The 15,092-nt window shown below is 54.3% G+C and overlaps 1 protein-coding gene across 6 annotated transcripts in view; it reads right to left on the bottom strand.

The window, feature by feature from the left end:
* SIDT1 (SID1 transmembrane family member 1) overlaps positions 1-13,229 on the bottom strand; it is a 52,011-nt gene extending 38,782 nt beyond the window's left edge. For 5 of the 6 annotated variants that reach the window (XR_010302281.1, XR_010302280.1, XM_064142951.1 and 2 more), the window contains exon 1: positions 12,689-13,226. Coding sequence is in view for 4 of the 6 variants with exons in the window: in XM_064142951.1 (XP_063999021.1) it covers positions 12,689-12,880 (192 nt within the window). In the remaining 2 variants the exon portion in view is untranslated. Of the gene's footprint in view, positions 1-12,688 lie in introns of all 6 variants that reach the window. The other variant, XM_064142954.1, reaches the window with a different exon arrangement.
* Between the last annotated feature and the right edge of the window lie 1,863 nt (positions 13,230-15,092).

Below are 15,092 nucleotides of genomic sequence, written 5' to 3'. Positions count from 1 at the left end.
CTCCTCTTAAACACCTCCAGGGATGGTGACTCCACCACCTCCCTGGGCAGCCTGTGCCAGTGCCTGACCACCCTCTCAGGAAAGAACTTCCTCCCAACAGCCAACCTAAACCTCCCCTGATGCAACCTGAGGCCATTTCCTCTTGTCCTATCATTAGTAACTGGGGAGAAGAGACCAGCTCCAGCCTCACCACAACCTCCTTTCAGGCAGTGGCAGAGGGCAATAAGATCTCCTCTCAGCCTCCTCTTCTCCAGACTGAACACCCCCAGCTCCCTCAGCTGCTCCTCACAGGCCATGTGTGCCAGACCTCTCCCCAGCTCTCTGTCCCTGCTCCAGCACCTCAGTGTCCCTCCTGTACTGTGCTGACCAAAGCTGGGCACAGGACTCGAGGCATGGTCTCATGAGTGCTGAGTACAGGGGCATGAGCACCTCCCTCCTCCTGCTGGTCAGCCAAGACCAGGACAATTCTATTTCTCAGATGACTGACTGACCTTGAGCTATTTTGCAAGGTGGACAGAGCAGTCAGCTGAATAAAGACAGAGGTCTCAGCACTACATAAAAATGTGTTAGTCCAGGAAAGACAAATATCTGTACTTCAGTTCTATCACTCCTCTGGAGACAAAGGGATGGGTGGGGGGAAGGAAGAAATTAAAAAGTGCATCTGAATTCCACTCTATTTACTGGAACAGGCAGAAGGAGCTGGTCTGAAATTCACACAACTGAGCAGAACTGGCATGGCTGCAAACCTGAAGCAAAATTAGCCAGGCTCTTATTAACACAAAGGAGTCCTTGGATTGATTATTAAATCTGCACTGTCTCACAGAGATTACAGACCGGCCTGAGGCTGTGGGGGTGTGAACTTAAGGGCAGGCAGGAGGCTGCAGCAACAGTTTCTGCTTCAAGCAAAGGTTTTCAAGAGATCTTTACTATGGAGTCCTTTTCACCCCCCTCATACTAAGGAAAACCTTCAAATGACACCAGGGCTCCACCATGCACTCCACCACACCCACCCCACACCACTCCTTGCAGGACTATTGAGCATTATTGGTCCACGTTGCAACAGCCCTCGGTCCTGGGCCTGAGGAGGCACCGAGCCAAGCCAGTGGGCAGGGAACACATCCGGCAAGCAAGCACACAGGGTGCCAGTTACGAAGGAAGGTCTCAGTGCAGGATACGTTTACAGAGGCCACTGAACTGCTGCTGCCTGCTGTTGAACAAGAAAGAGGTGCATCGTTTTGATCTAACCTCTAGTACTAGGGCAAGTAGGTCTCAGCCAAAGAGCTCACAGCAGCACACGAGACAGCGAGCGAAGCACCTGCCCCTGCTCTCCCCACTGCCGGCGTGAAGAGGGGAAGCTGAGAGGCTGGAGGAAAGCAGCTCTCGGAGAGACAGCCACTGCAGAGTCTCCTTCCTGTGCCCTCATGTCGCTTTGGCCAATAAAACACACAGGGCCCAGAGAACCATTCCCTATCAGCTTTCCTGTCTGGCTTTGTGTCCTAATGTCAGTAAGTCTTAACAGACAAAAACAATCTTTCCAATAGCCTTGGCCCACAGCTTACTTCCAGCATTTCTGCCAGGAGTATTAAGCATCCAAAGCAGCATAAACGAAGTGACAGACTCTGGGTATGTCAGGCACAGCCACAGTGACATGAACATAATGGTCTCAGGATTAATATTGCTTCATTTATTGTTTCATCTTGAATACTGTGTTCAGTTTTGGGCTCCCCAGTTTCAGAGGGGAGAAGGTCCAGCAGAGGGCTGCGAGGATGATGAGGGGACTGCAGGGCATGGCTGATGAGGAGAGGCTGAGGGACCTGGGGCTGCTCAGTCTGGAGAAGAGAAGACTGAGAGGGGATTTGATCAATGTTTATCAGTATCTGAGGGCTGCCAGGAGGGGAGGACAGGCTCTGCTCACTGCTCCCTGGCATAGGACAAGCAGCAATGGGTGTAAGCTGCAGCACAGGAGGTGCTGCCTCAACACAAGGGGGAACTTCTTTGCTGGAACGGTCCCAGAGCACTGGCACAGGCTGCCCAGAGAGGCTGTGGGGTCTGCTTCTGTGGAGCCTTTCCAGGCTTGTCTGGATGTGTTCCTCTGTGCTCTGTGTTAGATAGGATTGTCCTGCTCAGGCAGGGGGTTGGACTGGATGCTCTCCTTGGGTCCCTTCCACCCCTGACATCCTGTGAGCTGTGATCTAGAAGCTCCACTTAGTGTAAACATGCTGAATGGATTTAGAGTCTGCTATGGACAATCCTATGAGCTCACTTGTTTCCACAGTATTGGAGCAGCATAAAATGGAAGCAAGACAAATACAAAGCCTGTCAATATTTATCTTTTCCTTTTTGAGATTTGTCCTCTAACCAATGTCACTAGGGAGTCTCCAAGGCAGTCAGAAAGAAAAACCACAGAGCTGCTATGCTGGATTTCTGACCACTCTCAGCCTTCAGAGATGCGAAACAAGTAGAATCACAGAATCAAGCAGGCTGGAAGAGAGCTCCAAGCTCAGCCAGCCCAACCTAGCACCCAGCCCTGCCCAACCAACCAGACCATGGCACTAAGTGCCCCAGCCAGGCTTGGCTTCAACACCTCCAGGCACAGTGACTCCACCACCTCCCTGGGCAGCCCATTCCAATGCCAATCACTCTCTCTGACAACAACTTCCTCCTAACATCCAGCTAGACCTGCCCTGGCACAGCTTGAGGCTCTGTCCCCTTCTTCTGTTGTTGGCTGCCTGGCAGCAGAGCCCAACCCCACCTGGCTACAGCCTCCCTGCAGGCAGCTGCAGACAGCAATGAGCTCTGCCCGGAGCCTCCTCTGCTGCAGGCTGCACACCCCCAGCTCCCTCAGCCTCTCCTCACAGGGCTGTGCTCCAGGCCCCTCCCCAGCCTTGCTGCCCTTCTCCAAACACCTGCCAGCACCTCAACATCTCTCTGGAATTGAGTGGCCCAGAACTGGGCACAGAACTCCAGGGGTGGCCTGAGCAGTGCTGAGCACAGGGGCAGAAGCACCTCCCTTGTCCTGCTGCCGACACTGCTACTGAGCCAGCCCAGGATGCCATTGGCTCTGCTGCCCACCTGGACACACTGCTCCTGAGCCAGCCCGGGATGCCACTGGCTCTCTTGGTCACCTGGGTCCTTTTTTGAACAGCTAGATAAGGCACAAACTATTCTGTAATAAAGAATGTCTTCTTAGCCCATCACAGTTGGAATTCAAAGCTAGGGCAACTCTTGAAAGAAAAGTGTTTATACCCTTTCCAATTTTGCCAGCACCCCAAGCTCACAGCAATAACCTCTGGATTACTGTCACAACACAGATATCTGGTTCTGTCTTGGCTGCCACATTCTTCACCTCAGTGACACTTCAGTCACGGGCTGAATTTTATATCCTATACTTTCTTTATTTTCCCTTCCTTTTTTACCCCTCCCTTTCTTTTTTTTTTCCCACCTCCCCTGTTTTATGCCATTTGTATGTTTTAAACCATAGTGAAGTAGATATTTGTATGCCCAAAGAAAAACATCAGGATAAAGCAAGTGAGGAAGGCTATTTCTGAAATCCTTTCTATTTCCCCAAGTACACACAACAGGAAATAAGGTTTGCTTATGCAAACATACTGAACCATGTTCTCAGCCCTAGCAGATGGCACACCCTTGCAATACAGCTTCTCTAGGCTGCACTTCCATGCCCTAAATACCTCCTGAAATTAGCAGATGAGGTCTCTATAGCAAAAGCAAACCTCCCTACCCAACAACTTCTGCATAAGTTATCTAAGGACGTTTCAGCCTCCACTTACAATGCCAGTGTTTGTATTGTAAGTTGCTGTACTGTTCTTGGACAGAGTTCAAACCCAGCAGGGATATTTTGAAGAAGTTACTCTAACCCAGGATTTATTCTTTTTTAATCTAAGGATCTTGGGCAGAGATGACAGAGGGGGGAACAGCAAAACCCGATCAGGACAGCTTCCTCCTCACATCCAGCCTCACTCTCCCCACCTCCAGCTTTGCTCCATTCCCCCCAGTCCTGGCACTCCCTCACAGCCTCAAAAGTCCCTCCCCAGATTTTTTGTAGCCCCCTTCAGATGCTGGAAGGCTACAAGAAGGCCACGCGGGAGCCTCCTCTGCTCCAGCCTGCACAGCCCCAACTCTTTAAGTCTGTGCTCACAGCAGAGCTGCTGCAGCCTCTCAGCATCCTCCTGGCCCTGCTCTGGACACACTCCAGCATCTCCACAGCCCTCTTGCAATGGGGGCTCCAGAGCTGGATGCAGTACTGCAGGTGGGGTCTCAGCAGGGCACAGCAGAGGGGGAGAATCCCCTCCCTGGCCCTGCTGGCCACACTGCTGCTGCTGCAGCCCAGGCTCTGCTTGGCTTTCTGGGCTGCAAGTGCACACTGCTGGCTCCTGTTGAGCTTCTGGTCCAGCAGCACCCCCAGGTTCCTCTCTTCAGGGCTGCTCTCCAGACACTCACTGCCCAGCCCGCAGTTGTGCTTGGCATTGCCTCGACCCAGCTGCAGGACCTTGCACTTGGTCTTGTTGCAGCTCGTGAGGTTGGGTTGTGCCCACCTCTGCAGCCTGTGCAGCCCCCTCTGGATGGATCTCTGCCCTCCAGCCTGGCTGCTGCACCACACAGCTTGGTGTCAGCAGCAAACCTGCTGAGGCTGCACTCAGTGCCTCTGTCCAGGTCACCCACAGAGATGTTGAAGAAGTCTGGTCCCAGGAGCAGTTTTAAGATTTAGAACAACATCCAAATTCAAATGAGAGGCTTTAGCTCATTGCCAAGTTATGTGACATTAGCTTATGCTTTAGAAATAAACCCAAAATTCTTGCCAGCACCAAAGTCACCATCAGTAGACCTGTGGGGCCACCCTGCAAAAAAAAATCAAAACCAAAACAGAGCAGAGCTCTCAGGCTTTTTCCCTAAAACCTGCAAACTGATAGCCTCCTTGAGAATGTATGCTCTTTGTCTCTCTGAGTTAGGAGACTGAAAGTTAACAAAAACATAGATTTTCAAATGAATAATTTCAGTTTGAAGGGCCCTCAGGTGGGCACGTGGTGCCAACTCACAGCAAAGCCAGCTCCCACGCCATTCCATCACTTAGGATATTGCTTTTTTCCCCCAGACATAGAGTTTTCAAGAACTTACAAATTAAAAAGGTAATGCAGAAACACAGCAGCCCTCCCAGAAACCACAGTCCCCATCAGGGGCTCCCAACCACCCTGCCACCTCCTTCCCACCTTATCCCAGACTCTGCAAGGCAAGGTGAGTTTGGAGAATTGGCCAGGGGGGTAAGGAAGCAGAAGGATTAGACACAGAGATGGCAGGTTAGAGAGAGAGAAGCGCAGCTCAAAGCCAGAGAGCAAACTGTCTTATCTCTGTGTGTGTTCTTGTTTTTATCCATCTCAGCAAGTCTATGAGTGCAGCAGACATCACCATTCTTCCCTTTACACAGCCTAGCATCTAACTCTTCTCACTAAAATATGCCAGCTAGGCTCAAACTAGCACACTGCTGCATACAATGGTCAAGTTCATGCTTTCAGCAGTGCCTATGCTATTTCTCTCGTAGTTTACATTTGGTTTCTCCTGTAAGCAAATGCTTTTGATGTTGCCCTGAGCAGAACGTAGAGTGGTCAAGAGACCCCACTGAGAAGCAGCAAAAGCATTTCAACTGCTGTGTGCTCTACACTGCCCAGACTGTCACCTCCTAGGGGTGTTTGTTTTCCTTAAAAAAAGATAAAGCATACATACAACAGTTATTCCAAAGGAATTCTGTTGAACCTTGGGTGGCTTTGGACATCATATACAATAGCTTGCTTTGATGTGACACTGTGCCTGCATTTTTGCCTCATCAGGAATTTAATGTTAGGTTGCAGAAATGGTGTGCTGAGGCCCTTTCAGTGTCCTGTGCTGAACTGAGTAGAACCAGCAACTTAAAAGCAACAGTGTTCGGGCCCTTGAGACCCTGCAATAACAAGAGCTCTACCAACCTTAAGCAATCACAGGCTCGCAGGATGTCAGGGGTTGGAAGGGACCCAAGGAGAGCATCCAGTCCAACCCCCTGCCAGAGCAGGACAATCCTATCTAACACAGAGCACACAGGAACACATCCAGACAGGCCTGGAAAGGCTCCAGAGAAGCAGACCCCACAGCCTCTCTGGGCAGCCTGTGCCAGTGCTCTGGGACCGTTCCAGCAAAGAAGTTCCCCCTTGTGTTGAGGCAGCACCTCCTGTGCTGCAGCTTACACCCATTGCTGCTTGTCCTGTGCCAGGGAGCAGTGAGCAGAGCCTGTCCCCCCCTCCTGGCAGCCCTCAGATACTGATAAACATTGATTAAATCCCCTCCCAGTCTTCTCTTCTCCAGACTGAGCAGCCCCAGGTCCCTCAGCCTCTCCTCATCAGCCATGCCCTCCAGTCCCCTCATCATCCTCACAGCCCTCTGCTGGACCCTCTCCAGCAGATCCCTGTCCCTCTGAAACCAGGGAGCCCAAAAGTGAACACGGTTCAATCCTCTCATTCAAACATTTGTAGTCTTCCCACTTTATTTTTCACTGCATCTTTGGGGCCAAAATGCTGGGCTGCCACTCAGCACTAAGGAAAGGCAGAACCTACCCTTTTGCCTCCATTACAGCTCAGGTTTGGTGGTCTCCATGCAAGAGATAAGTTTTATTGCATGTGTGCTGTGGCTGTAGGCTGAAACTTGGACCAGAGCCAAGGCTAACATTACAGAGAGAAAGGGAATATTTTACAGTAGTTTAGTTCCAGCTTGAAGAGCTCTATGTGTGAAGCCCAAAAGCAGCTCAGAAGGTGAAAAAAATAGCTTCCGGAGTCATTATAACAGATGTAGGTGCTACATTTGCAGGTGAAACAGCAACGAGCAAGGCAGATTTGAGCACTGATTAAACCTGGCTGTCCTGTGTAGCAGAACAAGGAGTTTCCCTGCAGCTAGGACAGATGGCTTTGGTCTGAGCAAGTGCCTCATCACACAGTCCCAGAGGAGTATTGTAGTGAACTCCAGCTCTGGCTCTTCGCCTAGAGCAAAGCAGATGCAACTGCCACCTGTCCTGGAGTCCGGTGTGCCCCAAACTCCCTCTCCCTCTGTGCTTTGAATGGGAGAGGAAAGGCGCCAAAAACCTGTTCCCCCTGCCCTGCAGTGCCCGCGGGGGCAGCAAAGGGCCCTTAGGCACCAGGGGTGTCCTGCAGTGCCCGCGGGGCAGCACAGGGCCCTTAGGCACCAGGGGTGTCCTGCAGTGCCCGCGGGGGCAGCAAAGGGCCCTTAGGCACCAGGGGTGTCCTGCAGTGCCCGCGGGGGCAGCAAAGGGCCCTTAGGCACCAGGGGTGTCCTGCAGTGCCCGCGGGGGCAGCACAGGGCCCTTAGGCACCAGGGGTGTCCTGCAGTGCCCGCGGGGGCAGCAAAGGGCCCTTAGGCACCAGGGGTGTCCTGCAGTGCCCGCGGGGGCAGCAAAGGGCCCTTAGGCACCAGGGGTGTCCTGCAGTGCCCGCGGGGGCAGCAAAGGGCCCTTAGGCACCAGGGGTGTCCTGCAGTGCCCGCGGGGGCAGCAAAGGGCCCTTAGGCACCAGGGGTGTCCTGCAGTGCCCGCGGGGGCAGCAAAGGGCCCTTAGGCACCAGGGGTGTCCTGCAGTGCCCGCGGGGGCAGCAAAGGGCCCTTAGGCACCAGGGGTGCTGGGCAGTGCCCGCGGGGCAGCACAGGGCCCTTAGGCACCAGGGGTGTCCTGCAGTGCCCGCGGGGGCAGCACAGGGCCCTTAGGCACCAGGGGTGTCCTGCAGTGCCCGCGGGGGCAGCAAAGGGCCCTTAGGCACCAGGGGTGCTGGGCAGTGCCCGCGGGGCAGCACAGGGCCCTTAGGCACCAGGGGTGTCCTGCAGTGCCCGCGGGGGCAGCAAAGGGCCCTTAGGCACCAGGGGTGTCCTGCAGTGCCCGCGGGGGCAGCAAAGGGCCCTTAGGCACCAGGGGTGTCCTGCAGTGCCCGCGGGGGCAGCAAAGGGCCCTTAGGCAGCAGGGGTGTCCTGCAGTGCCCGCGGGGGCAGCACAGGGCCCTTAGGCAGCAGGGGTGTCCTGCAGTGCCCGCGGGGGCAGCAAAGGGCCCTTAGGCAGCAGGGGTGTCCTGCAGTGCCCGCGGGGGCAGCACAGGGCCCTTAGGCAGCAGGGGTGTCCTGCAGTGCCCGCGGGGGCAGCACAGGGCCCTTAGGCACCAGGGGTGTCCTGCAGTGCCCGCGGGGGCAGCAAAGGGCCCTTAGGCACCAGGGGTGTCCTGCAGTGCCCGCGGGGGCAGCACAGGGCCCTTAGGCAGCAGGGGTGTCCTGCAGTGCCCGCGGGGGCAGCAAAGGGCCCTTAGGCACCAGGGGTGTCCTGCAGTGCCCGCGGGGGCAGCAAAGGGCCCTTAGGCACCAGGGGTGTCCTGCAGTGCCCGCGGGGCAGCAAAGGGCCCTTAGGCACCAGGGGTGTCCTGCAGTGCCCGCGGGGGCAGCAAAGGGCCCTTAGGCACCAGGGGTGTCCTGCAGTGCCCGCGGGGGCAGCAAAGGGCCCTTAGGCACCAGGGGTGCTGGGCAGTGCCCGCGGGGCAGCACAGGGCCCTTAGGCACCAGGGGTGTCCTGCAGTGCCCGCGGGGGCAGCAAAGGGCCCTTAGGCAGCAGGGGTGTCCTGCAGTGCCCGCGGGGGCAGCAAAGGGCCCTTAGGCACCAGGGGTGCTGGGCAGTGCCCGCGGGGCAGCACAGGGCCCTTAGGCACCAGGGGTGCTGGGCAGTGCCCGCGGGGCAGCACAGGGCCCTTAGGCACCAGGGGTGTCCTGCAGTGCCCGCGGGGGCAGCAAAGGGCCCTTAGGCACCAGGGGTGCTGGGCAGTGCCCGCGGGGCAGCACAGGGCCCTTAGGCACCAGGGGTGCTGGGCAGTGCCCGCGGGGCAGCACAGGGCCCTTAGGCACCAGGGGTGCCCTGCAGTGCCCGCGGGGCAGCACAGGGCCCTTAGGCACCAGGGGTGCTGGGCAGTGCCCGCGGGGGCAGCAAAGGGCCCTTAGGCACCAGGGGTGCTGGGCAGTGCCCGCGGGGCAGCACAGGGCCCTTAGGCACCAGGGGTGCTGGGCAGTGCCCGCGCTGGGATTGGGCTAGGGGTCGGCTGTGGTGTTCGCGCCCAGGCAGTGGTAGCTCGGCTCTCTGTCTAGGAAGGGTACAAATATTGGGGTGCTGCCCGCCTTGGGCTTCCCACCTCAGAGTGCTCCCCCGCCTGTGCAGTTCCTGCAGAAAGCGTCCCCGGGCGCTCCCGAGGGCCGGGGCCGGGACCCTGCCTGCTTTGGACAGCTTCCCGCTGTCAGCTCTGCCTTCGTGCAGCTTGGCAGCCCCTAACGAGCCGCGGATGGCTTTTGAAAGAGGGCAACGGCCAAGCCCCTGGAGCGCCCTTGCTCTCCCAGCCTGGCTCACCTGTGAGGAAACTTCTGGCTCAGCCTGATTAATAGTGGGGAATGCTGTTTAGTAGCTTAGCCTTTTCCACCTCCTGACTCCAAAATAGTCAAATTTACCTATGGTACCCTTGTAGGATCTTCTCAAACTGAATCTGCCAGTTAAAACTAAAGTAATTTCTGTATATGGTTTGGGGTGGGGCTCGGGAAAATAAAAGAATTCTATTTTTATACCTACTCCTGACTCAGCCGCAGAAATTCCCTGCCTCCACAACCTAGGATACAAGGGACTCGTTCGCAAGAGATCAGAGGAACCCACATGTATCGCACTTTTGGGCTGGAAAAGGGGCTTGGTCTCTGTTAGTGGGCAACAAAGTTTAACCCATGCAATTGAAAGACTTCAGTTCTTGCCAGTGTTGATTCCCCTCTTCCCTGAAGTCAGCCATATATTTGCCATCTGTAGCCACGAAGGAAGGAAGGATAATGCCAGCAACCTACCACAGTGGTACACAGCCACTTAAAGCATACTCCTTCACTAAGGGCAATTTTTTCCTCATTGCCCCTCAGATAAATTCCACTCAGGAAACATTTTCCTCCAGGCCTACACATGCTTACATGGCACAGCTGCTGAGCAGAGAAGCCATAGCTTAATCTACTGCCAATCACAACTTCCAGTAAGGCTGGGCCATAAGATAACTGAGACTAGCCCTGGCAAGAGAGGAGGTGGAGGAAAATAACATCCACATCTCCCCCTAAAATAGGTGCAGCCCACTGCTCAGCTTTTGGGCTCCTCGTAACCAAGATGCACTGTCTGAACACCCAAGAGCTGTGTGTTGATGGCAGCAGCTTTGCCTGCACATGGAAAGTTGGAAACCTGTTCTTCTGAGAGATTCTATACACAGTTATCTCCCAAATCACACATTCAGCTGACCTGAGCTCTGATGTGGATGAACTATTAGTGTCTTTGACAGTCAGCTTCCTCACAATGCTCTCCTACAGCGCAAAACACCCACATGCTTGGTAGTACTGCCATTTGTGTTCTCAACAAATTAACCCTTAACTGCCAGAGCTTAGAGGGCTTGGAACACTTGTTCATTTTGAGTTCCCTCAGTACTCCCACAGTCCCATTGGCCAAGAAGGCCAATGGGAGCCTGGGGTGTGTTAGCAGGAGTGTGTCCAGCAGATCAAGGGAGGGTCTCCTCCCCCTCTACTCTGCCCTGCTGAGACCTCATCTTGAATATTGCCTTCAGTTTTGGGCTGCCCAGTTTCAGGGGGACAGGGATCTGCTGGAGAGGGTCCAGCAGAGGGCTAGGAGGATGATGAGGGAACTGCAGGGCATGGCTGATGAGGAGAGGCTGAGGGCCCTGGGGCTGCTCAGTCTGGAGAAGAGAAGACTGAGAGGGGATTTGATCAATGTTTATCAGTATCTGAGGGCTACCAGGAGCGGGGGACAGGCTCTGCTCACTGCTCCCTGGCATAGGACAAGCAGCAATGGGTGTAAGCTGCAGCATAGGAGGTTCTGCCTCAACACAAGGGGGAACTTCTTTGCTGGAACGGTCCCAAAGCACTGGCACAGGCTGCCCAGAGAGGCTGTGGGGTCTGCTTCTCTGGAGCCTTTCCAGGCCTGTCTGGATGTGTTCCTGTGTGCTCTGTGTTAGATAGGATTGTCCTGCTCTGGCAGGGGGTTGGACTGGATGCTCTCCTTGGGTCCATTCCAACCCCTGACACCCTGTGAGCTGTGATCTCTGCCGAGGTTCCACGTTCCCGTATGCAAGAACATAGCGATTATGGCAACAGAATTTCCATTTAAATTATCGGGTAACCTGAACTGGGGGCTCTCCACAGCTAGGGGAATGGCCTAGCATCTGAAAGTAGCCATTGAGTAGAAGACACTGCTAGATACTCAAAAACACCACCAAGCAGCTGGGTACTTTGCCTGCCTACTCCCACTTCATTATTACTCTAGTTCTTTAGGAGAGAAAACTTCTCATGGAAGGTCTGGAATGGAAAGCACAAGCAGAATGGAAAGCAAAGAATGCATTAAACTGAAGAAGATAAAATCATTTTAACTGAAGTAAACATGCCTGCTATCTCTGCTCACAACAGTTGGTGTGCCAATAGGCCCTCACCATAATAGCCCATGTTACACCTGAAAACACCTAAGTTTCATCACCGCCAGCTTCTACAAGGAGGCTCATGGCCAAATAGTGCTTTTGACCTCCTAGGTTCAGTGGTGGCACCCAATAGCTAAGAAACACTGGGCTCAGTTGCATCACAGCCCCAACACACAACTCCTGCCCCATGAATACCAGGTGCATGTTATTACATAGTAACCCATACAACAGAATAGTCCATTGAAAGGGCTGGCTATTTTGGAATTTCAGAGTAAAGCAAGGGCTGACAAACATCTCCTCCTGCTTTCCTGCCTCATCTTTTATGATGCTTTCTAACAATTGCCTCCATAGTGAAGCATTAGAACTATAATGTAGAAAAAGCAATGTCTGCTGTTTTTTTCTCTTGCCCTGTGCAACTGAGAATTAGTTCATTTGCCCAGTTCACCATCTTTTGGTATATCAGAACATCTTACTCAGCAATTAACACCCAATCCAAACAACTGGGGCAGTTTCCAAGGTACCACTTAGTTACTGGAGATAAACACGACATTAAAAGAGGAGGGTAGGGGGATGGGGTGGTAACCTGCAATAGCTAGGCATACTGAAACGGCAGGTTTTCTTTCTCCATCAAGCAGCCATGGCTTGAGCCGTGCTGCCCCACAGCCTCCTCACCTCCCAGAGAAGATCCTGATCCTAGAGAAGTACACGAGTGTGGAAAACTGTATTTGAAAAGGCGCATTAAGTTCACACACCACCAGCATTTATTTGTTCTGTTAGGTAGTACTATTCCTCTCATAATCCCCTTCTAGACTTTAACCCCATTTTGCTGCTGGAAGCGCTGGACACCAAGCCCTCGTCCCGGGCGAGGGGGTGCACCAAGCCACTTCCCCACTCCGTCACCTCTAGGATTCCACCACCCCCTCCCCCACCCCCGGGACGCTCAGGTGGTGCTGGGGAAGCCCATGGGGTGGGTGAGGGGAGCGGAGCCTGCAAGTGGACCGGACAGAAGAAGGAGGGCAGGACGGCGGTGGCGGAGGAAGAGCCTGGCTCGCCCTCGCACAGCCGTGAGCCGCAGCGGCCGCGCCACCAGCGCTTCTTCACCAACCCCCTCCAATCCACACCGGCGGAGAGGAGGGAGCGACCCGGTGAATTTCCCCGCTCCGTGGAACGCTCCTACCTGCCCGGGCTCTCTGCTGTAGGCGAAGGCGTAGACCCGCTCCGCGCTGATGTTCACGGCTCCCCGGTAAAGGCGGTCGAAGGCGCCAGGTGTCGGGCTGCCCCCGGGGCCGGCCCCCGCCGCCGTTGCCGCCGCCCACAGCAGGGCGCTGAGCAGAGCCCCGGGGACCACGGCTACCGGCACCCGGGCCATAGCCTCGTCCCTGCGGAGCAGCCTCGGGGCCGCCCAGCTCCCGCAGCGTCTCCCCCCGGCGGGGCGGGCGCTGGGGCGCTCCGTTTGCAATTGAGGTAATTCGCTGGCGATACGAACAGGAGGCGGGGAGGCAGCTCCGGGCACCCCCGCCCCTCTCCCGCCGGACGCCGAGCAACTTTACTGAGGGGAAGGGGCCTCCACGGCCCGGCAGCGGGAAGGGGAGGCAGGCTGGGCGGCCCGGGGAAGGTCCCCTCACTGTGCCCGGTCTCAAGCAGGGAGCTGTTCTGGGGGGATGGTTTTACGGAGCGTTAGTCCTTGGGCAGCTGACTGTGAGCTGTGGGTTACGTCAAGAACATCGGACGGCAGCAGCAGGGCTCTGACACTCCTGCCCCTACGAGTCAGGACCGTCCTGGTCCCGCCTTCTGCCGGGCTGCTGGAGCGACGAGCACACAGCATCACGGGCCGGCAAGGGTTGGAAGAGACCTCCAGAGGTCATCTAGTCCAACCCTCACCTTCCCCATGGGGGGACAGCCTGCAAGAGTTGGGGCTCTTCAGCTTGGAGGAAAGAAGGCAGCCTGGAGGGCCAAGCAGAGCCTGGGCTGCAGCAGCAGAAGCGTGGCCAGCAGGGCCAGGGAGGGGATTCTCCCCCTCTGCTGTGCTCTGCTGAGACCCCACCTGCAGTACTGCATCCAGCTCTGGAGCCCCCATTCCAGGAGGGATGTGGACATGCTGGAGTGTGTCCAGAGCAGGGTCACGAGGATGCTCAGAGGGCTGGAGCCTTTTCCTCTCCCATTCAAACCACAGAGGGAGAGGGAGTGTGGGGTATACCAGACTCCAGGACAATCATCCAGTCCTATCCAATCAACCAGACCATGGCAATAAGTGCCTCATCCAGGCTTTGCTTGAACACCTCTGGGACAGTGACTCCACCACCTTCCTGGGCAGCCTATTCCAATGATGTACGGAGCTAACTGTGCCTTTCTCTCTTCTTCAGTAGATGTTGTTCTCCAAGACAGTTTAAAGCCATGTCAGGAGAGAATTCCAGATGTGCCCTTAATTTATGCTTTTGGGTTTCAAATGTTCAGATAAACAGAGAGCAATGAATCCAGCACACTACCTTGCACATGTGTGTGAGAACAAGGATTTGTTTTACCACAGGCTGTGCTCTGATACTGAGTTTCAAGGTTGCATGTGGTATCTATGTTTACTGCCCGGATGGAAACTGAAATTCAGGTGTAACTTTTAGTATTGAAAACAAACAATCAAAACCCATGACTTAGCCACATTTGCAGCACATCAGCAAAGACAGCTGCTAATAGCACCTTTCTGTCATGGTTTTTGTCTCTTTGTAAATTCAGTGTTTTCTTTGTGTATCACATGAAACCAAATTCCTTCTCTCCCCACGCTAAATGTTACAATCTGTACCTTAACAAAAATATTTTTGCAGTGACGTTGGCAAGGCCACAATCAGGCTGATGAGGACCTTAAGCACCAGGAAGTCTTGGTGAAAGGGAATTTTTCTTTGACCAAGAGGCTGATAAACTCTGTATCCTCACTTGAGCTCCCACAGATGAAATAGTGAACTTACTTTATACTATAGGATGTCAACTATCACCCTTCAGCGTAATGTCCATCTTGACACCAGGTATGTGACAGAGAAGTGGAGGATCTGTGGCATATTCCTGGGACAAATTTGTAGGAAATATATTGCACTTGAGTGTAACTTTAATGTCTCATTTAAGCACAACCAGTGCTTTGTGGAAGCTAGAACTTCCTTGTGGGTAGCTGGGTACACTACACACTCGGTGGCAGTTAATGAGATCTGTTTGTTATTTCATGGTCAAGTGCCACTCTTTAATTCGATGTGACCTAAGTTTAATAGTTCATGTGACATTCTGCTTTTAATGGTGCTTAATAGGATCTGAAATACATTATCACGTTGGGAAAACTTCCAGGCTTCCTCAGAGGGGCAGTGAGAGATGGCTTGGGAGGACATTTGCAGTGGGGAGGGACATTAATTAAATGAGTGGAAAAATTAAGGTGAGAGGTAGAAGACATGGAAGAGCAATAATTGTAGAATTGTTTTGGTTAGAGGAGACCTTTAAGACCACTGAGTCCAGCCATTATCTAACTTTACCAATGCTGATGCTACACCATGTCCCTTAGCACCAGATCTGGCTGGAGGGCCTGGCCCAGAGAGTGGTGGTGAATG

The sequence above is a fragment of the Pogoniulus pusillus genome, chromosome 5, assembly GCF_015220805.1.
Source record: "Pogoniulus pusillus isolate bPogPus1 chromosome 5, bPogPus1.pri, whole genome shotgun sequence".
In the NCBI taxonomy this organism is placed as follows: Eukaryota; Metazoa; Chordata; class Aves; order Piciformes; family Lybiidae; genus Pogoniulus; species Pogoniulus pusillus.
Note: the sequence above shows the minus strand (reverse complement) of the source record. Positions and strands in the feature narration are given on the sequence as shown.